Raw genomic sequence first — 25385 nt, 5'->3', positions numbered from 1 at the left:
TATTTGCTCTCTTCAACATTGGATAAGTAAGGATGCTTATTACTGGATGATATTGTCATTGTATCTACATAGCGAGGTTCAATTGCTTATTTTTATTTATTCGTTTGATACTCTATTTTCTGATCTTTATTATTCGTTTCATAAGTCTAGGAAGATCTTTAGTTCTTGAATTTAAGAGTAGTCATTGCATTTCCAACTTCCACTGCTATTATTACCTTCATCAAAGGACCAGGCCGACCCAAATGCCAGCCATATGCTTTAACAAAGAGCAACAAACAAACGAAACAAACAAATACAAAGAAAAAGAATAAAAACGAAGCGGTAAAAAGCCTACAGCATCCCGGATTCCCATGTTGTCTCCAACCATAGTACTAACGAGACCCTCAGACGCTTAACTGCAGTGATCGGACGGGAACTGGTGTGGCCGTAGATATTTTATGTCGCGTGTGTTAGTAATGTAGTTGAAATCCGAGCATTAGAACAAACCAATACATAAATGGTTTTATGTATATTAGACGTACCACGACTTACTATCTCATTAAGCTTTTATTATTAGGGTAGTCATATAGATGCCGAGAAAGAGAAAATGTATAATCCATTTCAATATTAAGGGCCAGAGCTCATCATTTCATATTTTCTTCTCAAGTTTTGTATCTTCCTTACGGATACATGAATTATTTGTCCTATGAAATATCATATGCATTATTCTTTAGTAAGTCATATCCTCATTAACAAACATATAATTATCAATTTTTGTTATAATTCCAATGAGAAATAAGAGGCGTTGGCACCTGCAAATCCTGGCTCCTCGCTGGATTTCTTCAGATCAATCAATTTTCATGTTCTTGGTCATATTTCAACGTAACTTCTCCCATGATCTTTTTTAGACTCTTCTACTTACTATAAAAATGTATAATAAGGATAGGTTTTCTTCATCAATGGTAACTAGCGCAATTCATTCTGATTATTCATGTCTGTTTCAGTTCCTAGGCATTTCCGTTATAGTTTATTTACCTTTCTAGCTTTCTTATTTTCTTCCTGTTTTCTTAATAATAAATCAATTCCTTCAGCAAAATATTTGGCGGCAGTAGATGAATATTTTGAAACGCAAAGGAACATTGACTCGTTGACTTACAATCATTAATCCTATTTCAAATTTTAATAGGTTTAAACTCAAATGGTAATAACTTCATTCTGTTTGATAGCGTATGTTAATATAATTTAATTGTAAGTCTGGAAGCGCAAACATCTGTTAACTGTAGACTAATTTGAATTCAATTATATAAGGTTTTTTGTGAGTCAGTTTATTAAAAATTCTTTTTTATTTATTCTTTTTTTAGCTTGCTATTTTTCGAACTGACTACTCACTAACCGCTTATTTTTTTGTTACATACTCCTAGAATATAAAAGGAATAAGACAACTCAGAAAATAGGAACGAGAGAATGATTTTTATCTATCGAGCCGGAATAAACTGAGCAGGAACAATGAATCATCTGCAATACAAAAAACAAATTTTTAGCAGATATCAAGCGCCATTCATGTTCGAAAGGACTTCTGACTTTCCCGTGTTGAGCCGGTCGTTATTGCTTTTATTATTAAAGGACATTTAGAAACACTACTCTCTCTTAGTTAAAGAACTTGTCTTTAATCGGTCTCTTCTGTAGGTTATTCCAACCAACATATGACCTGAAGCTGTTTAGTCACATTTTTACTGCCAGCCGTAGAGTTTGGATTTCATGATTAACCGGTATTATTTCATTGCATTGCATTTGAACATTTTTTAAAAAAAGTTTTTAAAAAATGTAATTGGCAGAAGGCGTGGTAGAAGCCAAGCTCTTTTAGTCTGATCCATTGTTGTCAATGCTGCAATATCATTCACACTGGATATGCGCTAAATTACTCTATTATATGGCTACATATTAGTATAGACAAAAAATAAGAAATACCCTTATTAAAATGACCACCACAGGAGAAGTAACGGCGGTCAAATGTCCAAGTTGTAACCCAGGCTTTATGATATCAATTGTTTCGATGCCTCGCAGTTTTTAATTAGTCATATTGCAGAAGCTTTTACTGAAAAATATAGAAATTCATTATCAAATCATCTTACTTTGAACTCTCTTTCTGTACAAGAGATTGTCATTGTAAGTTTGTATAAATAGCCATATTTACAGAAAAGTGAATATTTACGAAACAATAATACTGGGAAAAGATATTCTAACAGGATAAACAGCGTCAAATTCTAGGAAAACTATACAGTTTCTGTTGTAAAACACTATGATTGCTAGAGAAACCACGTAGAAAAATTCATTTAAATATTCAAAAGTATAGCAAAGCTATATTTAGCAAGAGAACCGTTACAGTCTTCAAATGGAGAAATCGGATTATATAAAAAAAATCCTCTTTCTACCCTAATAAATCTACGTAGCTTTCTGGACATGATTATATGACAAAAAGGTCCAGCTCTATTAACACTTACTGCGTTTCTGTTTTGAATTCGATAATTATTTCCAAAGTCAGATATATTCTCGGAAATAAAAACATCTACAATAGAATTGTTGATAGTATTACTATGTCGAATGCTGTATAGATATTAGAAGTTGTTCGAACACTCTCATGGCACACAGCGTCAAGTTGAGAAGGACACCGAAATGTGTCACAGATTAATTATGCGAATGCATAAGTTCATGTTATTAACAAAAGAAAGTCTCAATACGCACAATAGTTCTTTAAAATTTGCTTCGCAATTAAATGCTCCAGAAAAAATTGTTTAAACTATACCAGTAAAACGAAACTGGTTATCCCCTAATGACTCTAAACCAACGGCATCACGAAGGCGCTCCTTTAATTTTATCGTTTCATTAGGTCCGTATCGGATCCCATAACCTTCGAGATAGCGAGTACATTGAGCTCTTGTTAAGCCGTTTATATCTTCAACTGAACAAATCCTTGGCAAATCCGGATCAGGTTCTTCGCCATTCAAAAACGGAACGACATCGACAAGTCTTCCCTGTGATCTCATTTGTATATTATACAGCCTGCGATTTTGATACTCCTGTTTGTTCAACTTCACCTCTACCCCATCCAAACGTCGATCAACTCCATCCAAACGTCGATCAACTCCATCCAAACGTCGGTCAATTCCGTCCAAACGTCGGTCAATTCCATCAAATCGAACATTCTGTCGCTGCTCCATCGTCATCAATCTCTGCTCCATCGTCATCAATCTCTGCTCCATAGTCAACATTCTTTGCTCCATAGATCGATTTAAAGAGTAAAATATATTATTAGGATCACTTAAAAAACTGACAAACCATTGTGGAGGTTGACTATCATTTGATTGCTCTGCATTTCTACAGTGATCCAAGCGGCTTTCAATGATATGCAAATTCTCAAGATCACGCAAGTCACTTTGAAGGTCAGCATCAACATTCTGATATTCTCTCTCGTTTACAGAATTCATTTCGCGGGCCTTCAAAATATTTCGTTCAAGATCTTGTTCCAAATAATGCTTCCTTCTGATATAATTCTTTTTATTGAGCGCAATTTTAAAGTCATTCAAATAGCGACTCAATTCAACAGTATTTTCCTGTCTAGGAGGAGGAATATTGTATACATTCCTATATACGCCTTCATCGTTAACAGGCGTACTGTCTCCTCGCATATGTGAATCTTCATTCATTATCTACCATAACAACATGTCAAATTTGATCAGTGCAAAGACCACTTCACTCTTCGAATTGTTGTTGGTAAAGAAAGGATTAGTGAACTTATAAAATAAATAAATAATAACTAGTAAATTTCTCAAAAGCTCGGTATCTGAGATACTGATCACTAAAGCTAACTCGTAAAAGTACAGCTAAACTACTCAAAAATTACGTGGTTACGGTCTCAAAATGTCATAACTGTTATACGATCTTAATAATATTGCGATACGATAATACCATTGTATTATTAAGTAACTTATTATAAAGGAAAAAAGCTCAATTTTGCATTATGAATTCCAAAAATTTATAAATAAAACTATTAATAGACTTATTAATTCTAAAATACTATGTATACAGATAGTTCCTGGGCCAAATCTCCAGATTGGAAGATCTGACTGATCTAGCTAAGTACGCTCTACATAGGTTATTTAGTGAATCAGATCTCTAAAAGCTAGTTACTGTTCATTCAGATAGTACCAATGTATTCAATTGTAAACACAGTTTCTTGTAAGCTGAACGTTATTATCCACTGAATTGTTTATTCTCTTAACGAAACAGAATCCGTTTGTGACAGACAGCAGCTTAATCATTTCCAATTATGCGTTACCAAATATACTCGGTCTTCGCTTGTCCTTTATTGCCCTTTTCATCGAAAATTAAATAGCTCTTTTTAAGTAACTGATCCGATCTTTTTTTTTGAACTTACAAAATCATAACTGTAAATAATAAATTAATAATTTTAAAAAATGAAAGCGAGATACTCAGTATCAATTACAGTGACAATGAGATAAGGTATACAACATTGTCAGGAGAAGGTTTTCCATTTTATTCCGTCCGTAGACCGCAACTTCATTCCTCTGGCTATGTCGCATACTTCGCCAAAATTCTGGGTTCTTCATTTTGCTACGGGGTCTCAGCCAGTAGTAGGTCAACCCTTAGTGTGAGCAGTATAGCTGCCGTCAGAAACAAACAACTTAGCGAGGAACTTTCTTATATGAGGATATCTGATGTGGTCTATGAGATACCATTCAGCGAATTTTGGATCCTTATCGACAGTCTCAGTAAGGGTGTGATCCTCGCAAGTTGTCCATCATTCAAATAAAGACGAGTGTTGTTTTGTGTTGTCATAGAATAAGCAATAAAAGCAAAATATGTAAATTTAGAGAGTATCATAATTTTTCAAAAATTAGACTGTAATTTAACTTCCAGAAACTTCAAGTCTGTAAACGATATGCAAAAATTACATGTAGTATTATTTATGAAAGGTTTTATATGCAATAATTGTTTAAACAAATAATCAACATAATGAAACAGAAAATAATAGAAAAACGATTCCAGCGAAGAAGATCATTGAGTAGCAAAACTTTCGTTATTGAAGGTAGTTGCGGCTTTTTTGTTCGGTGAACGAATGCGTATATTTGAAGGGGAAGTACTAATTAGCGATTGAAAACCTGCAGTATGGTAACAAACGGACGCAGTAAATATTTGAAAGATATGGTTGCAATAGCAACATAAATAAGACTGAATGAAAGCTGCTCGCTCAAAATAAAATACGAACAGGGATACCATCTTTAAATTGCTAATCACAAACAACAATCATCAAAGTTATTATTTGCTTAACACAATTGCTAATATTGGATGCAAAATCCTATAGATTAACAAGCTTATCAAAATCGGTTCGTAAGAAAAAAAGGGGAAGGCTGGTTAAGAGACAAGCTTGATATATGGAGTTTTAGCACGTAGTTTTTTACCAAAATAATAAAAAACAAAAGGGATTGGGATCATTCCAAGACCAACAAACCCTATTAAACTTCCACCCCAATGAACTCTAATTTTTTGAACATTATACGAGAAAATAAAGGAAAAGTACCTGCGAATATTGACCTGGCGAATGTATTTGCAGCAATTGCCGATGCAGCAAAATTTGAAAACGCATCCACAAGATAATTCAAGCATCCTTGGAAAATTATGAAATATCCGATACCTATCATAGTTATCCCGATGAAAGGTGCTATCCAATGGATATTGGCATCAGAAGTCCAAGCGAATACGAATATACCAGCTGGCATAAACCAACCACACATCATCATCAGCGGTAATCTTTGCTCTGGTAGAGAGCCTCCGCCACTTTCTGAAAGTAATTTGGCATACCTCTTGTTCCAAAGCATGTTCAAAACTCCGCCAATGATTACACCAATAAATACGGGAATCATTGGAAGTGTACTAATTGTTCCTTTCCAATTTCTTGACAAGCTAAAAGTATAGGGTATTGTTGTCAATATAACATAAAGAAGACCATATACGTAACTCGCGAACAGGGCGATAAAAAAGACAATTGTTGTAGCTAGCATTGCAAGCGGACGCAACAAATGAAAGGTTACAAACTCTTTTACGTCGAGCTTGTACTGGTCATGTGCAGCATGCAGTCCCCAATTTTTTGTAGATAGACGCAGACTTCGCGCTTTTCTAGATAATATTACAGGAACATATGTCTCATCAATTACTGCCATATTAACGAGCAGGATAAAAGACTCTATAATGACCATAAACCATAACGGCCACCTCCAGGCAGTATTTGAACCATTTGAAAGTAGGCTACTTATGATAGGACCAAAATCAGCTCCACTCAGAACAAAAAATGAATAAAAAACCAATGCAGTAGCTCTTTCTGCTGGATTCCAGAGATCAGCCAAGACACCACCCGTAGAAACAATAGGCGCCCCAGCAAAGAGGCCAGAAAAAAAGCGAGTGCACATAATGGCAGCTACATTATCTGAACTAGCAGTTCCTGCTGTCAATACTATTGATATGAAGAAAGGCAAAAAAACTCCAATTTTTCTTCCGTTCATTTCTGAAAAGGGTGCAAAAATCATTGGCCCAAAGGCAATTCCCAAGACATAAAGAGACGTAGCTAGTGTCGCAACTTCCTCGTCTATATGGTATGTGTTTATTAAATGTTTAGAAGTAGGAGACATTGTTGTACTGTTAAACTGAGCTGCAAAAGTTGTCATTCCATATAGCGCCGTGTGCATTAGCTTTTTCCAATAAGGCCAATTCTTAGGTCGTTCAGGATCATCTATTTCAAAATCAACCAAAAAGTGTTTATCAGGAAATACTACAGAACATTCTGACGACTGCTGAAGTGTTGTGTCCTTTGTATCTTTATCACTGACAGAGAAGCTTTCAAGACTTTGTTCGTAAACAGACATTCTCCTATTCTAGATTAGTAACATTAAAACGTAAAAGATTTATATACTCTTACTATTCTCTTTCTTCATGCAGTAAACCTTTATTATTTGAATTAAATGACGAGAATCGTTAGATCTCCAAATTCTCGTTAAGTTTGCTTTCTAATAGATAGAAATTTAATTATGACTTTCTCTTTTATTTATTTATTTCTTAACTAAAACTACTTTCATATTTTGAGATTTTTATATTACATCTACCTAAATCTTTATCGATGATTTTCTGATATAAGTAAGGGGACATACCATAAAAGCTACGAGTTCTCAGATCCCGGGTTGATTTCTAGGTACATGTACGATTCACTTTTTTGCTTTCCATAAGATGACTTACTTTATGTCATCTCTACTTGTGTACTATAGATAGCGTTTTGAAAAATGAACGGCGACAATCTTATTTTTGTGGCTTTGACATGCATCAAGACTTCGGCTAGCAATTTGTCTTATACTTTAAACCAAAAATAAAAGCAAAAAAAAATTGGTAAAAGACATTATCCTACAATTTAAGCATCATTGCTACCTGATGCTGTGTTAAGACTTGCATTACTATTGCTTGACGAATTTTTGAAAATAAATTCTAGTAAATCAGTCATAAATGACTGATGAAATTTTCTTGAAGTATCACAAGAAACATTTTATTATGAACTATTGTATATGTATCAGTCCTTTCATTCATTCGAGTCTAAGGAAAATATTTTAATACACGCAAGGAAGCAATCCTTTTGATCAGCATCCAGCATTGCTACTTGAAGGATGTTATACTTGTATATCAAAATTTTTTTTTTATTTTTTTTTTTTATTTTTTTTTGAGATTTTTTTATTTGGGGTCAATGAGAGTCTAGTAGTTAATCACGAGTTAACAAATCTTCTTTCATACACTCACTTCTTAAAATTCTTTCTTTATCTAACAAAATGCTAATATAATTCATATCTGCTTTACTTGATCGGCTTACTTTCATTGACCTGCAAGTCCATTTTAGGATCGTCTTTGAAGTGATGGCAAATGTTCTTTTAGTTTGCTTAGTTTACCGCCTTTCGATACTTTTATAAATAATCAGAATAAATGGTACATAAAACAAAAGCACGCCGTAAATAATTTACCTGTATTCAGGTGGGTAATCAAATGACTGTGCACTACTTACGTGAATAACCAGGACTACAAGCGTTGACATAACTGCAGTAATTGCGGATTTGCTAAATTCCGGGTGGTTTCCTCAAGAACATACGTCGATCGAATTCGCTTTTCGAACCAACCAAATCTTTTCAAGAAACATTCCCAGCTCACTATAGCCAAAATTAAAAATCATGCATGGTAACTACTCTAGTCTCGCTAAAGAAAAATAAAGAAAAATAGAAGAGGGAACGAAAGGGGAACAGCAATATATATATATCCATTGGACCTAGCCCAGTACCAAGACCAGAAAACCAAGTTCCTAGAACTACACTGAAGACGTCCGATACTGAATGCAAGAGATAGCACAAAGGAATTATTTAAGAACATACTATCAACCCCCCAAAAAAAAATATATATATATATATATATATATATATAATAAATTCATGTAAGATTTGTTATAACAATGCTTATATAACTGAATTATGTCCGTAAATACATGCTCCAGCGAATAATACTGTTTGCTTTAGAGGATACTTAAAATACATATTTCATCTGCTTTAGGAATAAGAGACTAAAAGTATTTAAAGTCTTTAAACCGTCAATATCATGCTTGTAAGTTTTAAAGAAGTCTGGATTTGAAATCATACAACAAACAACTATTCCATCCGCGTTTTCTTTGCAATGAAGCTAGATGTAAGACGTTCACATTCATTATACACTGGAGCCGATATACCACAAGAAATGAACTCCTTGTACTTCTGTGATGTTGTAAACCCATTGTCCGCTGTCCACTGTTCACTGTCGACTATTTGATCCTTGTTTGCAACGTTTACATCATGAAACGAAGAAGACAGACATTACGAATTTATTGTCAACTGAATATTTCGTTGCTTTGAATCGTGTTTTAGCTGAGCAGTGTTTTAAAACGCGGTGCAACAGATGGTTTGGTTAAGTACAAAACGGTTATAGAACATAGAGCGTATACATAGAGAAAAAAAATTTAAATCTAAATAAAAACTGCATCAGCCGGGAGTCGAACCCGGAGCGAATGCTTGGAAGGCATCCATGTTACCGCTACACCACTGATGCGATATTATTTATTTGTTCTTAAACCCAATATAAAGAGCAAGATTTAAAAGTACATACTGTATGCAAATAAAATTACTTTTATCTGCTTCTTACGGCACAGCAGTGCAAAACAATTTACTCTTCTTTTAACTCTTTGAGAGTAGTGAAGAAAAATAAAAATTTGGGCTGTTCTGGGAATCGAACCCAGGACCACCATCACCCTAAGATGGTATCATACCACTAGACCAAACGGCCATTTCAATGGACCACTACCTAGTTTGCCTAGAGATATCATATTTCATTCGAGACATACTTGCAGTCTTTGTTGTTTAAAAAAGCTCAACAATTAATCCTTTTCAATAAATTACATACAGTAAAAAACAAGAGTAAAACGAAAAGTGGTCATGATAGAATGAATTAGGAATACGTTGGTTACGATGGAGTGACGTACATGAGAAACGGTTCTTAAACTATTGTGTATAATCCAAAGAACTTTCGGGGTTTTAGTAGCATCTATTTCTTTTTTATTCCTTAATAATTATAGAGTATCGTATCCTTAAAGCTTGTGGGTTCTTTTCGGTTTAACAGAAGCATTAATATTTAGAACAGCATCAATATGCAGCAGATCCCATTGCTAATCGATGAGTTCATACAATTGGTAAAATGAAAGTAGCTTTTTGCATTCGAATTGCACTATTGGAATACAGAAAATAGAAGAACAAAAAAATTAGAGAGAAGTCAGTTAAATAGCCCGTTGAGAGCTTGGTTATGACAAAAAACAGGTGGAATAAGTATAGAAAAGTAAAGACATAGTTATTTCCAAAATGTTTTTTAAAGCATCCGGATGAGTACTTACTCTCTGACTTCGTAAATCGCTAGGTCTTGATATCAGTAAAATACCACTATTAACTGCCAATTCGTCTCTTTCCTAAACTTAACTTTAACAATTATTGTAAAACCAATTGTAGTCATCGTGAGATTTAAATGATTCAGATGATTCAGTATAAATGGGTTCATGGATGATCTCGTCTATGAGTGCCTTTTTTTATGAAGTTATTAGCATAATGCAAAACTTTCCATTCAATAATTGAATTTAGTTATTTTCATTATTTCGCTCACACAAAATATTAAATAGGCAAATCCAAAGGTCATCCTCTTACGCTATCAAACCCTTTTAACTACCATCGTTTCGAGAACGTATAAACCATGTGAAGTTAAGTTAGATGGAAAAAGTGTTGCATTTAAATAATTCATAAGGCTTCATTAACCACTTCAATAGCATTTTATAGAATCATTAAATAATCCCAAATGCTGCCTAAAAGGGGACCTAAATCTATTTTGCTTTCTGAAAGATTTGAAATATCATTAAATCACCTCTTATTTTCTCTCCTTATTTAAATTCATCTAAAAAATTTTAAAAGGTCATTATCACTTTGAGGTTCTCTTAAGACGAACTTAGAAACCGATTTTTTTTTGTCTTCCTTTTTCTTTTAATATTTTTGAATTACTTCTGTTTCAGCCAGAGAATAACAATAAGTCTTCTTTTAATATGCGTATGAAATTAGTTTCTACTAATTTAGGATAAAATGTTTACACGCAGCCATTTTATGTTAATGTATCTAACCGATGTTTGAATAATTGGTGTAACGGAAACTCCTAACCAAAATAAGTATACAGGCTATTATCTCAAGTATAAAAAACTATCCAATAGAAATATATCTGATCATCCCTAAAAAATTTGAAGGAAAACTGAAACGGGTGCTGATTTCGAATTCTACGAGTTTCATGTGAGTGATTATGGATTCCTGTTTTCTACCTTGTTCCAAGAATCGAAGATTTATTAAACATATTATAATAAAGGCAAGGAGCAAATATCGTATAATGTATGTAACATAAGACCTTTATTACAAAAAGTAAACAAAGGATATCTAAAAACACAAAAAATTTTCATAAGGAACAGAGTTGTCTGATACAATATATATATATATATATATCAATGCAAATACAGATCTTCTGTCAAGAAGATTCGACTAATCTGGCTAAACAAATCCAGTCCAGACTAATTAAGCCAATCGTCATTGCACTGTGATAAAATATTTAGATATAAGATTAACTTACCTATTCAAATAATTTAACTTTATACAGTTCGAAGAAAAAAAAACGCCGTGATATAACTATTTTTAAGTGCTTATATTTCTCAAATAATTTTTTGACACAATAATTACATTTTCACATATTGTTTATACATATCATTTCCAAGTATGTGACTTCTCTACTCGGCGACCACGTGTACATATGTTAATAACTCATTGTTTTGATGATAAACCATCTTATTTGCACCGGACTCTGTATAAGTAAGTACCTTAAGGCAGTTGCCAGGTCCAATGACTTAACTCCAGGATTTAGTAGCCCAACGTGATGATACGTGTTTCTAACCTTGTTATACAAATTAAGAAGATTTTTTTATTTTTTACAACTGACAATTCCAATAGTTTTCCAATTGAAAAAAGAAAGTCTTTAAATTATCTTGTCTGTTTTCTTCTAGCTAGTGAATGTATGTACAGAAATGGATTTGATTAAAACTCTCGTTGATATACTTCTAAATACATTAGGCCTTTAACAAGAATTCATAGATTGCAGTAATGATATAAATAAGATAAACTTAATTTTTTAGACTATTTGAAGAAAAGAAATGAGAACGGACAACTATCGAGCATTATTTTAGTAAACTGTAGTGCAGTCAGACATAACAAATCAGCTCCCAAAAGGTACACGTTTTCCTATTATTTGTACTTATCATAGTAACTCTTCTTTTTTTGAACCCTATTAAAATTTTCTCAATGAATATATCGCATACTAATTTATTCTTTCTGTGACGTTCTCCAACGTAACTAAACTGTGAAATCATAATATGGATAACTAAGTAGAAAATAGATTTCAATACGTGGAATATTTATTCAATATATCTATTAAAATTTAACTGATTGTACATCTTTTTCATTATACCCCCACCGAAATGGGGGCTCTTTCACCCAAAGGAATAGTGTAGTTATCTAAAAAGACAGTGGGGGTGTTAATGGATGATATTTTTCTTAGAGTATAAAAATCGGGTTATTTCTTCTTGAAAAAATAATGAAAGTAAACTTATAATCCTACTCAGAAAACCTTTTCAGATCCTTTTGGTAAACTTCAACAATTTCTTCACGTTTTATATCTAAAGTATGACATATACGTTTTCAGAAACCGAAGTTCCTTTAGACATTTTTGTGAAGGACAAATTGGACCAATAATATGTATAATTTACAATTGATACATAAGCAGTAATCTTCCGATTCCTAAAACGCACATGTTCTAAGTGAAATTATTAAAAAATAATTAAAATGTTACGCCAGGACAGTCCAATTTACTTTCAGTGAAATCTGCAGAGGATGTGGTGATATCTAGAATTCATACGACAGCCCCTACTGGAGTATCGCTTCGAATTTTTCGTTTTCATGGAATTGTTCCTGAAAGGGCTGGCCTTGTTTATTGTGGTTTCACGGTGGGGGTTGGGTTCTTGGAAATATTGGCACTGAAAATTCGTTTGCTACTCACATGTGCGAACAAGCCAACTGTGTTGTTGTTAGCGTTGATTACCGAATAGGGCCCAAAACCCCATTTCCTGCTTGCATAGATGACGGTTGGGAATCTCTACTATATTGTTATGAAAATGCTGATGCCATTGGGATCAATATAAAAAAATTGGCCATCGGAGGCTCGTCTCCTGGGGGTAACATTTCTTCTATCCTGTGTCATAAAATTGGAAGCATCTCAAGTTATTTTTCCACCTCCTGTTCTCCAACTCTTGATCGTCCCTGTTTGCGCTAATACAGCTAATACTCATCTATCTTGGAGGATATTTAAGAATAGTCCTCAATTACCAGCAGAAAAATTGACGTGGTATAAAATAGTTATAGTTCATTTCTTAATCTGGAAAATCAATAACCTTCATGTTAACATAATCTATACCTCCATTTTTATTGAAACCTTGTTATCTAACAAAATCCCTGGTTCTTTTTGAAATTCACTTTTACCTTCTTAATATAGATCATGGCGAAAATTTATACATTTTTTCTCGCTTTATTTACACGTAAGTTCATTTATTAATTTATTAAGATGGGAAAAATTTACAGTTTTTCTATCCAGTAATGTTTTCATACTTAAGTTTTGGTGGAACGACATAGTAGAATTCGTCTTGTAAAATACCAGAAGGTACTCATAATTGAAGTTTTATGTTATTGAACGTAACATTATCATCCATTTACTGAAAACGATGGTCTCTTAATTGAAGAAGCCTAAGATCTGTCGTACTCGGTAATGATAAATTGAAGATAATCCACAGTGTATAACGTACTACTTTCTTCTGCATTGAATCTTATTTTTGGAATGCTTACCATATATTTGGAAAATCATGAAAAGTTTTGTATACTTGTCGGATATAACAGATATTATTCTTACTTGAAGGAATTCATAAAGTTGACATTGAGCATAAATTCTATGGGTAATGTGCTATCTCATCGTCTTCCTAAAGTAGTCTGCGACTGGACTCAAACAGTTAAATGCTCGTAGAAATTGAAAAGCATAGGAGAAAGAGCTATCTTAGAATTTAGGAAAGAATAACATCGACTATGTAAAGTATTTTATGAAATGATCAACGGAAAGGATAAAGAGTTGAACTTCGAAACGAAAAAATACATAATCGTTATTTTTATGTTTTATATATATTTCTTTTTATTTACACATTCGAATAGGACGTACAAACTTTTACCTTTGTTATATTTTCATTTGGGAGAGCAGTACTTTGACAAACACTTGCCAAAAAGTTATTTTGAGTGATGGTATCAAAATTGTTTTTCATTTTATTGCAAGTCCTTTGGTTACCGTCAGAAATGGTCAATGATCAAAACCTGTTACTCGTATGCGCAACGCATTGATGCCATATCAGTATTCTCAGTTATAATAAAGTTTATAGAAGTTAGAACAATTATATCAAAAGATTAGTAGCTTCCATTATTTATTTTTATATACAATTACCTTACAAATCTTTGCACTCATTTCATGGATTACAGTCTCAATTACCATGAATGGAGCGGTAATTTGCACCTCACTCGTATTTTTGAATTACGTGAATAACACTTACTATGCTTCCTCATTTTTGACATAGACATGAGAAATAAAAGCATACAGATAAAAAGACCTTATTCTGGGTTTGTAGCCGTAGAGGTTAGCAAAGGTAACAGTTCCGAGGCTCAATATATTTCATCCAAATTATGGCCTTGCTCTTAGAATTACGGCAGCCTTCAGCGGATTAAGCTTGCCATTGTCGTATAGAAATACTACTCTCAAACATTTCGATAAGAGTCTTTAATATAAGATACTGGTAAAGTAAAAACTTTTTAAGTAATTTAGTAATGAGGAAATAGTATAGGGACCTTTAGACTCAAATGTCCGATGGCATTTATTAAGTTTGCTTGATTTGAGCCATTTAGTATAGTTACAACGTTCATGTTTCTTATGATTATGTATTAATGTTTATGAAGACTTCATTTCATTTCATGCGTTACTAAATGAACACCTATTTTCTTAAACATATTGTTCAAAACCATAAAAATTATGATACATATATTTAGCTGCCTAACGGCAGAATGCTTACATTTAAAATTATTTGGTATTTATTACACCAAATTCCGAATCACAGGTCAATGTTGAGTTAGTGCGGATAAAACATGAACGCCCTCAGCCACTAATATTGTTAGAATCTGCATAAAATAGCTTATTATATTGAACTCACATAATCCCCATTTAGTGAGACCCAAAACTTGAACGACACACTTCAACAGAGGCAAAGTCTTACATCGGACATCAACGTAGTCTTTACCCATTCCGCTAAGGTTCAATTTAAATTGAATAAGCATCAAGTTAAGACTTATACTTATTATTTTCATTTTCAAGCATTTCAAACCGTCCAACCAGAAGGTATCCATAGGCCCAGAGGATTAAAGTGGCTACATACAAACACCATGGCCTGTGGAGTCCAGTATCTTTTCAAACGTCGTCGTAGTTCATATCACAGCCTTAAACGGCATCTATTAGAGCGATAATAGAATATCTTACAGATATTTTAGAGTTGTCGGATAATGACAAAGCTGATATATAGCGTAGAGTACTATCGTGTATATTTGCAGAAAAATATACTTTTTCTTTAGCATAATTTTGTATAGCAGTAACATTTGTATGCAGTGATATGTAAGCCATTTCGTAGGTAGCCAAACTACCTCTCACATAAGGGTGATTATGGGGTAAAGTACCATTTTTTTGAAAAAAAACTCGGTAAATACGGAGCCAGTATCTATAAGAAGATTTAAGCATATCCCTGCAATTCTTGAGGTTGATTCTGTTAAGTTGCATAATACTTTCTACCATGCCTATATATCGGCAGTCAGTATTTATTCTGCAAATTTACAGAAAAAAGAAATCATAGCCAAATTTTCCCTACTCAGTATCCACCCTATGGTAATTAATCCATGCAATACGATCATCATATTGCACGGATTTAATTTGGTAAACAGTTTTCATTTCTTAGAAACATTCTCAGTATAAGAAAAAAACTGGGTGACTCCCTTTTATTGACTAAAGATGCCCATTCAAATTATCGACTTTCCTAAGGTTTCCGTCACATAATAAAGGTAGCCCGAGATCTGTGATATCTATAAACGGATGATATCCAAATAAAACCATGTGCTGGGAATCTAGAACAAACAAAAAAAAGGCAATTCATGCACGGTTGATTATAATGAAACGATATAGGATAGAAAGTACCTCTCCGTAGCTTCTCCATGAACCCGATGGAGCCATCTTTTTTGAGCGCTATCATTTGTGAACATATCATTATTGTTTACTTCTGTCATAGACTCTTTCAATGGAAACCCATTTTTTAATGACTAAGTAGTTAGCAGTTATGTAAGGAATAGTAAAACAATAAATAACACGCCTCTATTATCACGCTGTGAAATATTCTTGAAAAATTGTGTTGCTTAACCGTACTGGTTATTTTTTAAAAATTTCGATAAATAAGAGGGCCTGATACACCGAAAGAGAGACACGAGGGTTGAAGTCAGGGTGGGTATAAATTGAGAATATTAATGTTGAAATATCAAAGGCTAGTGAATCATCAACAAAATTTATTCCCATAGTGAGCATTGTTAATAAAATTTCCAAAGGTGCTTCATCATGTATCATTGTACCTTGATGAAGAAAAGGTCATAGTGGATGAAAATCCTTCCAGTAGTGGGGATGCAAGTATTCACAAAATCAAGTGTTAAATATTGCAAAGCATATCTGTAACCAAATAACTATCTTGTATTTCCAGAATTAGTAACAGGTATGTTGATAACGAATCAAATTCTTGGACTGAAGTTTCTTATCCACTATGAAGTGTGAACTGAGAGAGTCGGTGTTGGCAAAATCAATATGAATACAACTAAGATTTTTGGGAATTACTGAATTAGTTGAATTTGAAGATTCGGGTATTAGCTTGAAAATCCAACATACAAAATCATTAGTATTCTGCTGAGGAGATGTCATGTTTGACGATAAGAAGCCATGGAAAGACGTTGAATCATTAGAGCCGTTTGGACCTCCCTTTAACGATGAACTCGTAAATAGTACGGGTTGGAAGCCAAGGTCCTCCCCAAAATTAGGAATCGTGCTCGGATCTTGAGCAGAATTGAACAGGTCAATGTTTGTCAATTCGCGGCTTCGTGTTGACTGTTGGATGGAAGATGGAATAGTTTCATGAAGAAATTGCGAAATTTGAGGATACCTCATATGATCTACAAGTCCGGCATGTGAAGTAGCTTGAGGTTCAATCGACATTCGAGAGTACCAAAAGCGTCTGACCAGATTTTGAACGTAGTTGATGAGGCTGGTTTGATCATATTTTATTACTAGGTTCCTTTTGCTTTGAATCCTTTTGATGAATATGTATGACTTAAAACATGACTTCTAGTAAACGAACGACCGCATTGCAAGCAAACAAATGAGTTTGATTTGACATCCACGATCGACTGTGTTAGCAACTTCTCAGTACAAAAAATCCAAGCGGCGACAATTACTCCATAAATTTGCTAGTTGTCAATTATTTTTTCAGCAAACTTACGAGATTAGTAGTTCCTTCTTGCATGTTCTTTTCTGCTAAACGAATTATAACAGCAGTTATAATCACATGAATAACGAACATCCTCTTCTTGGTATGCACATCTCTTTTTTGCCTTCATAGAAGCGACTTATCTCGTTTGTAAAAATTATAGGAGAATCCTAAAAAAAAAAGAAGAAGAGGCTTCCATTCATCTAAAGCAACAAGTTCATTTGTTATGCAAAAAGGTAAGGACCAAGGTTGATCCAAAAAAATTTAGATTTGAAGTCAATGAACCTGTACAGTAGGGAATGACGAGTCAATTCCTTATCAATCAATTTTTCGCCACGTTTTATCTAAAGAGAGAACTAAAAAAGGTATTCTATAGTCTGTGAAACATTAACGAACGAAAACTACATGTGTCAGTTCTCAAACTAACAAACAGCATAATATTAAGATTTGTTAGCATACGTATAGTGTTTAAAGGAAAATAAAAAAACGGGAGCGGTTAGTAATTAATCAACCACCGGCTTCTATCAAGATAGCTTTTCTACTCTTTTTAGATTCTTCATGAATGAAATAAATTTCATTCAAAACCTAGCAATTAGGAAATGTTTCAACTAAAAAATTTTAGTGTGCTCTCACATTTTATACTTACAAGTGCATAATGCTTAGCGTGAAAGCGACATATCTATCAGGTCTTCGTAATTGTCGGTTTACGAGTTCAAAGTATAAATCTAATCCGTTTTACAAACCTGCTACAGAGTCTAAAAGAGTTTATTCCGCACGTTTAGTGAGTACAGGCGCATGGAAAATTTACGGGAAGTACACGAAGTTGAGTCTAGGATTGGGAAATGAATAGATAGCTATCTAATCTGTTCATCTGTTACATTTCAGTAAAAACTAAAAAGCTGATGGCATACTGAATGGGGGTTGGAAATTTTTTCGTATACAAACGTTTGCATTCTCGGCAAATAGAATCAGTTAACCACTGTACTGTTAGAAGCACTTAGTGATTCTGAATTCCAAGAACCTATAGTAATCTATACGAGTGCAACTAGGTTTTTGCAAATAATAAGAAAAGATTAAAACTTTAAAACTTTTTAATAACTCAAAAACTGCTTGGCGTGTTAAGCCTTGGGGTTTCTTTCAGTTATTGTCTACACTTCTCACGACTTTTCAACAACGATTAGTTGATTGTATTTTCGAGCATTCTGTGAAACAACATGTCATATATCAATAAATTCAGTTCTAGGTATTACTTGAACGTCGACAAGCAAGAACTTAAAAGAGCATATGTCGGGAAAACTGTTCAACAAGTTCCTACCCCTGGTTTCTTCATAGATAGAAACAAGTTTTCTCAGAACTGTAATCGCATGTTAGATCGAGCAGAAAAGATTGGTGTTTCTTTCCGTGCACATGTGAAAACCCATAAAACTTCAGAGGGAACTTTATTACAACTAGGTGATGGAAAAACGAAAGCAGTGGTGGTGTCTACGTTGATGGAAGCTTTCTCCTTAATACCACTTATACAAGAAGGAAAGATTAATGATCTTCTTTATGGTCTTCCAGTAGCTAATTCAAGACTCTCTGAGTTGTATGAGCTAACAAAAATTATACCACATTTAAGATTGATGATAGATCATCCCAAACAACTGCAGCTACTACGTGAATTCTCTTCAAAGATACCAAATATAAAGGCTTGGTCAATATTTGTAAAAATTGACATGGGAACACATCGAGCTGGTGTCGACAATAAATCAAATGTTGTCAAGGATTTGGTATCTGAAGTACTCTCCAGCAAAACCTTGTTCAGCCTTTATGGGTTTTATTGTCACGCGGGACATTCGTATGCTTCCACATCTATTGATGCAGCTGTTGGATTCCTGTATGATGAAATTCAAGCAGCTAACGTTGCTGCTGGATTTGCTGTTTCTATTGAACCTTCTTTGCGTTTGACTTTATCTGTCGGTGCGACTCCTACTGCACATTCTGTGAATCCAAAAGTAAAAGAGTTGCTACCATCTTTACATGGGGAACTCGAGCTTCATGCCGGAAATTATCCCATGAACGATATTCAACAAATGATTACAAATTGCATCAGCAAGGACGATGTTTCCGCTTATGTTGTTGCGGAAGTCCTTAGTAATTATGCGGGAAGAAATGGTGAACCGGGGGAAGCACTTATGAATGCTGGCGTAATTGCAATGTCCCGTGAAACTTCTCCAAAAGGTGGTCATGGTATCGTAATTACGCCCGGATTTGAAAGTTTTTACGTGGACCGGTTGAGCCAAGAGCACGGAATTTTAAAATCAAAGAATCCAACGGCCGTTCTTCCAGAACCTTCCCAGTATCTCTCTATTATACCCAATCATTCCTGCATAACTGCCGCTGCGTACCCTTGGTATTATATAACGGAAGGCTCTAACATAATTACGGATATCTGGGTTCCTTGGAAAGGTTGGTGAAATTCTTACCCTCCACCATGTATGTTAACAGACTTTTGCGCTAAGAGCTATAAAACATAGAAGCGTTTCGAATTTGTTGAATTTACTTTTAGTTCCTGCCACCTTCTTTTTTCGTTTTAATGATTTCCTTTGCAGACATTAACATCGCATAGCTTTTTTTTTCTTTTATTTTATACTAGGCATCTATAAAATCCTTGTTTTATCCCTTGATAATGTTCTTTCCTTTTTGGCGAAGGTTTTATGTAACCATTTAGTGTCTTTAACTCAAGAAACTGCAGGTTATGGTTATTTTAAATAGAAGCCCAAGGGACTGTTAATGCCTATTTCTTTTAATAAAAAAATCTCTTCTTTCTTGAGACACCTTAATTTATTTTTTATATGAATTCCAAAATTGTTAAAAATTTTTCAAAGTTGGTATATTTGTGACCTTATAATCAAGCAATTAAGCAGGTCTTATTTTTTGTTCCGGACAAGCCGCGTTAAGAGATGGGAAAGTGATCGACGGTAGAATCCAAGAACAGAAGCTCATTACCATTGAAAATCTTGCAGAAGTTCTTAAAACTCAGGTAGCAGTCTAGAATAAGTAATAAAGATCAACATTTTTTTAGCTGATATCAACAATTTTGCGGAAATGAACGAGGTATACAAAAAGTTACTACCTGAATCAATGCCGTCCCGTACTACAGTTGGATAGTTACAAAAACGAACTAAAACAGAAAACGCGGAATGAGTAAAAAAAAGTTAACTTTATATATAGTGCTGGAGAAGTTCCTCTTCAGGATAAAGACATAAAGATAGAAATCGAATGTATTGCAAATGAGTAAGATATTTCTAAGATTTTATCTTTCGTTTTCCTGAATAAAATAAAATGAAGAAAAGTCAGTTTATCTTTCGGAGATTTTTAAAAATGGTCAGATGTATATACGTTCGCCTTTTCAGTACAAAATTGGGAACTAATCATAAGGATTCATGCCAGTTACTACAAGGTGTAGTTCAACTTCAATTATCAGCCTATGTTGAAATAAATATCCAATAAAAGAAGTATGCTTCCTTTTTTATTTTTATTTTTATTTTTTTTAGTCTTCGGAGGCTTACAAAGTAAAGGAGGCATAATAGCGTTGTTACTATGTAAGTCACAAAATCAGTATCATCTTTCATACAAGATTTTATAGTTAATATTCCATTATGCTGAGTATAGTGCTTATAGAAGTAGAAATCACTCAGAAAAAATAAAAGTTATATGAGAGCCGGACCTTTGGGAACCTCAAGATAAGTGAGTTTCAGATGATCATACCTAATAATTGTTAGCGAGATACTTTCAAACATTTTTACCTCCTAGCTTACAACAATTCTGTTGATAAGTATTTATTTCAGAAAAGTATTTTTGAAATAATATTTTTTATCAATTCTCTCTATTTTAGGTATCGAAATGATCCAAATGGGTCAGTAGAAAAGGCGTTTAAAATTTAGGATATGTTTAGCAAATATAAGTCGTACGTAAGTAAATTATACCCAATTAGGGATATGAAACTATGAAAATCATAAACTCGGAAAATTCGAAAATATAACAAGAGTCTGTTAAATATATTTATTCTAGAGGCAATTTTTTCAAGTATTTATTCCCGAAAAACTCATTTTTAAAATTTAAGAAATCTACTATTTCAAATGATTAAATAGTTTTTAACGTATTAGAAAATAATTATTTGACCAACTACGCTCTAAGTATCCCAATAGCAGAAGACTACATGTAAAAGCTTCAGTGCTTACCAAGATATAGTGTAAGTCGTATGTTAAAACCATTCACAAATTTATTTTATAAAAAAGAAGAAAATTATAATTATTATGGATACTTCATCCTTGAAACAATCACACTAAAGTTATCAAGTTCCACACATTACCAAATATCTCAAACAATTTCATGTAAATAATTATTCGCTTGATTAATAATTATGATAGACGTAGTATTGATTTGCATTTATAAGTGCTTTCACGTTCAAAGGTAAGACCAAAACAGATATAAGCTTAGAATTATTTTCCAGATTCCCTCTTTTAGAAATGAAGATGAAGGTAGGAACAGGAAGAATTCAAACTATAAACAGAAATTATAGTTTCTAGTTTGGGCGTGGGACACAGCATAAGAAAGTTTCCGGATCGTTGAAAAAAAATAAAAAACTTAAGAGTTTATTTTTTTTTTTTTTTTTTTTTTTTTTTAATTTTTTTTTTAAAACAAGAAGTTTAAGTTATAAGCTTAAGCGAGCATGGAATATGACAATAATAAAGCATTAGTCAAGTAACTCAGTACTCTATTATCCCATGAGGAGTATAAAACTTTACTTCACCATGAGACTGTCCAATTTTTTGCAAATGCGCCAATTGAGGTAAAATTCTCAAGTTTAGTAATTATCAATTCCTTTGTTTCATTTATATAGTTGTAAGACATGACTGCTTCATTATTGAATTGGACCTGCTTGGGAGAAGACGAAACTCCTAGAATTGTAACATTCGCCAATGGTACTCGTACGTTGTAGTTACCGAAAGAGACACTGGATAACTCATTGGATTTAGCTGAAAAGTCAACCCATAGCGTAGCGTTAGGAGTCACAGAGACACCGTCGTCAGCGTATAAACTCCCACGGGCAGTTCCTTGCTTGTCAAGAGCTACAAGCAAGTTGAAAGGGTTTTCACGAGTTTCTTCAGTAGTGTATGCAGGCTGCTGCATGGGAATAACTTTACTACCACGAATAGCAACATTGATGTGTTCAAGAGGAGCATCCATTGTCTTATTTTCATAGGGTTTATGCTCAATAGCGGTATGGTTATACCAGTCATACCAAACCGTGCTTTCGTTACCCGGGAAGACACCATTAACTTTCGTTGTATTTGGATCCAAAACAGGACTTACTAACAAAGCGTCACCAACCATAAATTGACGATCGGCTTCAGCCAAATGGGGCTCATCTGGGAATTCGAAAAAAAGCGGCGTTACGATTGTATTCCCTTCAGAAGATGCCTGATTAAGTAGGGTGTACCAATACGGCAATAAAGAATAACGAATATTCATTGCTCGACGGGAAGCTTCAGCAACAGAACCCCAAAGATAAGGCTCCTGAAGGCTGCTTCCTTGACTGTTATGGTTTCTATAGAATGGGGAAAAAGCTCCAAGTTCCATCCACCGTGCACAAAGTTCTTCATTGGAATTATCAGCAAAACCGCAAACATCAGCACCAACCATTGGAATACCTAGCATATTATATGTTAACATTCCTGGAATCGAAAAGTACATGTTGGGCCAATTCGAGTGGTTATCTCCTAGCCAAACGGCGGCATAAGTACCGGTCCCAACAAAGTTAGATCTAGTAAGGATAAAAGGACGTCTACCAGGCTGTAATTCACTCAAAGCTTGATGAGTTACTTTACCTTCGGTATATCCATAAACATTAAATAAGTTGTAACGAAGTGTTCCATCGTAGTGGGTAGCATTTGGACTGACGCCGTGATTAGCCAAATCATGGTTTCCTTGTTCCTGATTAATTGCATAAGGAGGATGATTGATATTAGGCTTATCGCCCAAGGGGCCGGGAGTGGAATGAACCGTTTGGAATGAAGTAGTTGCTGTAGCATGGTATTGACTTAAAACAGCAGTATACGCTGAATAAAATTCGGTTGTATTACTTGGATTTGAAATGTTAGGATAAACGAATACCGGACTACTACTTTCTCCTGGAAGCATCATGGGTGGATGCACAGGATTCCAGTTAACGAGTTCAGAACCACAGGAACCAACACAGAAGGAAGAAGGTTCATTCATATCAAGCCAAAGACCACTGAAAGGAATGTAATTAGAAGAATTTGAACCAAATGCATATGATAAGTTTTGAATACCATGTTTCCAATATTCTTGTACGTTGGGATGGATGAAGTCAGGAAAAACGGCAAAACCAGGCCATACTTCACCTATATAAATGCTTCCATCAGGATTTTTGAGGAAAAGGTCTTTCTCGAAACCCTCATAAAATGGTCCATATGTATCATCAGATCGATTAGTTGGGTTTGCGGCATAGACTCCTGCATCAACGATTGGTATATAATGTTGATGACTAGACTCAATTTCATGAAAAAACTGGCTAAATTGATCTCGAGGGTAAGATGTAGGATCAACTGTGAAATCACGTAAATTGTGCATGTAATCGACATCACTCCAAAATGTCTCAATTGGAATACTAGAATTATGCATTCTTTCACGAACACGCATAATTTCTGTTATGTTTTGGTATCCCCATCGACACATATGGTAACCAAGCGTCCAGTATTGTTGCATTTGCGGGAGGCCAATAGATTTAATATATTGCTTAGTGGTTTCCTTAGGACTACTGCTTCCAGAATAGACGTATAAGTCTATAACACCGCCAATCATTCTGTATTGAAGGTACTTTGGACGAAGCAAGACATCCATGCCATTAGCTGTTAACATTAATACACCATGGGAAGAAGAAGAGTAAGTAGTCTGATTACTATTGGTAAAGTTACTGGAATTAAGAGGCTTATACCGTTGTTCCAGATAGTAAGGATGAGTACCGTACATGTTTCGGTCAAGAGGAGAAGCTTCGTCATTATTCCAAAATGTACGGGTGAGATTATTACCCAAACGAAATCCATGAATAGTTTCAGCAAGACCGTAAATATTATAATCATCAACCATATTGGTAGTTAACTCAATATATTGGTCTTCAAATACCAAGTGATTACCTCTTGTATCGAACAGTACTTCACCATCGGTTTTCCTGGTAATCCAAAACTCAAAGGGGTCAGCATTGAAGGAAAACTCGTAAAAAACATTGGACTTATTTAAGCTGGATGTAGAGGCATAGTATAAGGGAGCCTGCCAAACATCATGTCTTTTGCTAAACTGAAACTGTGAGCTGTTCAAGTCACGAATAGAGATGTGAACGCGTTCCTCAGTTTCGTAAGTGACGTTTAAAAACAAGTAAGGGTAATCCGCACCATAAGCATTACAGGGAGAACCGATCAATTCTAATATACCGGTGATACCTTTTTGGGACTCTGAGATGTTTTTAGCACGATATCCATGGCATTCATTACCACGGTAAGGTTCATAGACTGAAACATTTTGCTGTATACCATTTTGTGGAGTGTAAGGTGTTGGAATTACTCGATAACTAGCATCAGTACCACTAGGTGAACTTGATGAGTTTTGTGCCAATAAGATAGATGGAAAGGAACCCAAAAAAAAGAAAAAGAACCACTTTAAAAAAAATGCGAAAATGGAAGCATTTTAATCTTGCCGTGCGAAATGTTTACTTATGATAATGCTAAAAGTGTTCTAACTAGTAATAAAAGTATTATAGCGAATATAGTTAGTAAGCGAGACTTCGTAATGATATGTCAACTAAAATAGATAGTCAATAAAACAGAAGTGAAAGTAGTATGCTATGAAAAAGAAAGCGAAAAACAAATGTAGATAAATGTAACGGTCAAGTACAAAACAAAAAGATATTGTTGGTTTAAGTCCTATAAAAAGTGAATGCTAAAAGCCTAATCATAAAAACTCCTTACGAAACTGTTCCCAACAAAACTGTTCGTTTTGTAAA

At 34.2% G+C, this 25385-nt stretch overlaps 6 protein-coding genes and 3 non-coding genes across 9 annotated transcripts; 2 read left to right on the top strand and 7 right to left on the bottom strand.

Annotated features, from left to right (window-relative positions):
* Window positions 1-327: 327 nt before the first annotated feature.
* Window positions 328-444, bottom strand: SOCG_16438. Its single transcript, XR_001203043.1, has one exon. It is a non-coding gene; the product is annotated as a 5S ribosomal RNA (ribosomal RNA).
* Window positions 445-2355: 1911 nt separating this feature from the next.
* Window positions 2356-3746, bottom strand: SOCG_01918 (cell surface glycoprotein). Its single transcript, XM_013164870.1, has one exon. The coding sequence runs from the start codon at window positions 3681-3683 to the stop codon at window positions 2772-2774; it is 912 nt and encodes a 303-aa protein (XP_013020324.1). The 5' UTR covers window positions 3684-3746; the 3' UTR covers window positions 2356-2771.
* A 729-nt stretch (window positions 3747-4475) lies between these two features.
* SOCG_01917 (spermidine family transporter) lies at window positions 4476-6996 on the bottom strand. Its single transcript, XM_013164869.1, has 2 exons — window positions 6971-6996; window positions 4476-6921 (listed from the first exon to the last, which is right to left on the bottom strand). The coding sequence occupies exon 2, from the start codon at window positions 6915-6917 to the stop codon at window positions 5514-5516; it is 1404 nt and encodes a 467-aa protein (XP_013020323.1). The 5' UTR covers window positions 6918-6921; window positions 6971-6996; the 3' UTR covers window positions 4476-5513.
* A 2089-nt stretch (window positions 6997-9085) lies between these two features.
* Window positions 9086-9156, bottom strand: SOCG_16437. Its single transcript has one exon. It is a non-coding gene; the product is annotated as a tRNA-Gly (tRNA).
* A 162-nt stretch (window positions 9157-9318) lies between these two features.
* On the bottom strand, window positions 9319-9390 carry SOCG_16436. The gene has a single exon. It is a non-coding gene; the product is annotated as a tRNA-Pro (tRNA).
* A 3045-nt stretch (window positions 9391-12435) lies between these two features.
* On the top strand, window positions 12436-13185 carry SOCG_01916 (carboxylesterase). Its single transcript, XM_013164868.1, has one exon. It carries the CDS (start codon window positions 12730-12732, stop codon window positions 13000-13002), a length of 273 nt encoding a protein of 90 aa, XP_013020322.1. The 5' UTR covers window positions 12436-12729; the 3' UTR covers window positions 13003-13185.
* Window positions 13186-14709: 1524 nt separating this feature from the next.
* On the bottom strand, window positions 14710-17940 carry SOCG_01915 (zinc finger protein zas1). The gene is made up of 3 exons (XM_013164867.1): window positions 17780-17940; window positions 14966-17721; window positions 14710-14917 (listed from the first exon to the last, which is right to left on the bottom strand). Exon 2 carries the CDS (start codon window positions 17047-17049, stop codon window positions 16546-16548), a length of 504 nt encoding a protein of 167 aa, XP_013020321.1. The 5' UTR covers window positions 17050-17721; window positions 17780-17940; the 3' UTR covers window positions 14710-14917; window positions 14966-16545.
* A 594-nt stretch (window positions 17941-18534) lies between these two features.
* On the top strand, window positions 18535-19776 carry SOCG_01914 (alanine racemase; the record flags this gene model as incomplete). The annotated part of the gene is made up of 1 exon (XM_013164866.1): window positions 18535-19776. One exon carries the CDS (start codon window positions 18535-18537, stop codon window positions 19774-19776), a length of 1242 nt encoding a protein of 413 aa, XP_013020320.1.
* Window positions 19777-22111: 2335 nt separating this feature from the next.
* On the bottom strand, window positions 22112-25021 carry SOCG_01913 (alpha-glucosidase Agl1; the record flags this gene model as incomplete). Its single annotated transcript, XM_013164865.1, has 1 exon — window positions 22112-25021. One exon carries the CDS (start codon window positions 25019-25021, stop codon window positions 22112-22114), a length of 2910 nt encoding a protein of 969 aa, XP_013020319.1.
* Window positions 25022-25385: the final 364 nt, after the last annotated feature.

This window comes from Schizosaccharomyces octosporus (assembly GCF_000150505.1).
Source record: "Schizosaccharomyces octosporus yFS286 unplaced genomic scaffold supercont6.3, whole genome shotgun sequence".
Taxonomy (NCBI): Eukaryota; Fungi; Ascomycota; class Schizosaccharomycetes; order Schizosaccharomycetales; family Schizosaccharomycetaceae; genus Schizosaccharomyces; species Schizosaccharomyces octosporus.
The sequence above is the reverse complement of the archived record's forward strand: the minus strand, read 5'-3'. Positions and strand labels throughout refer to the sequence as shown.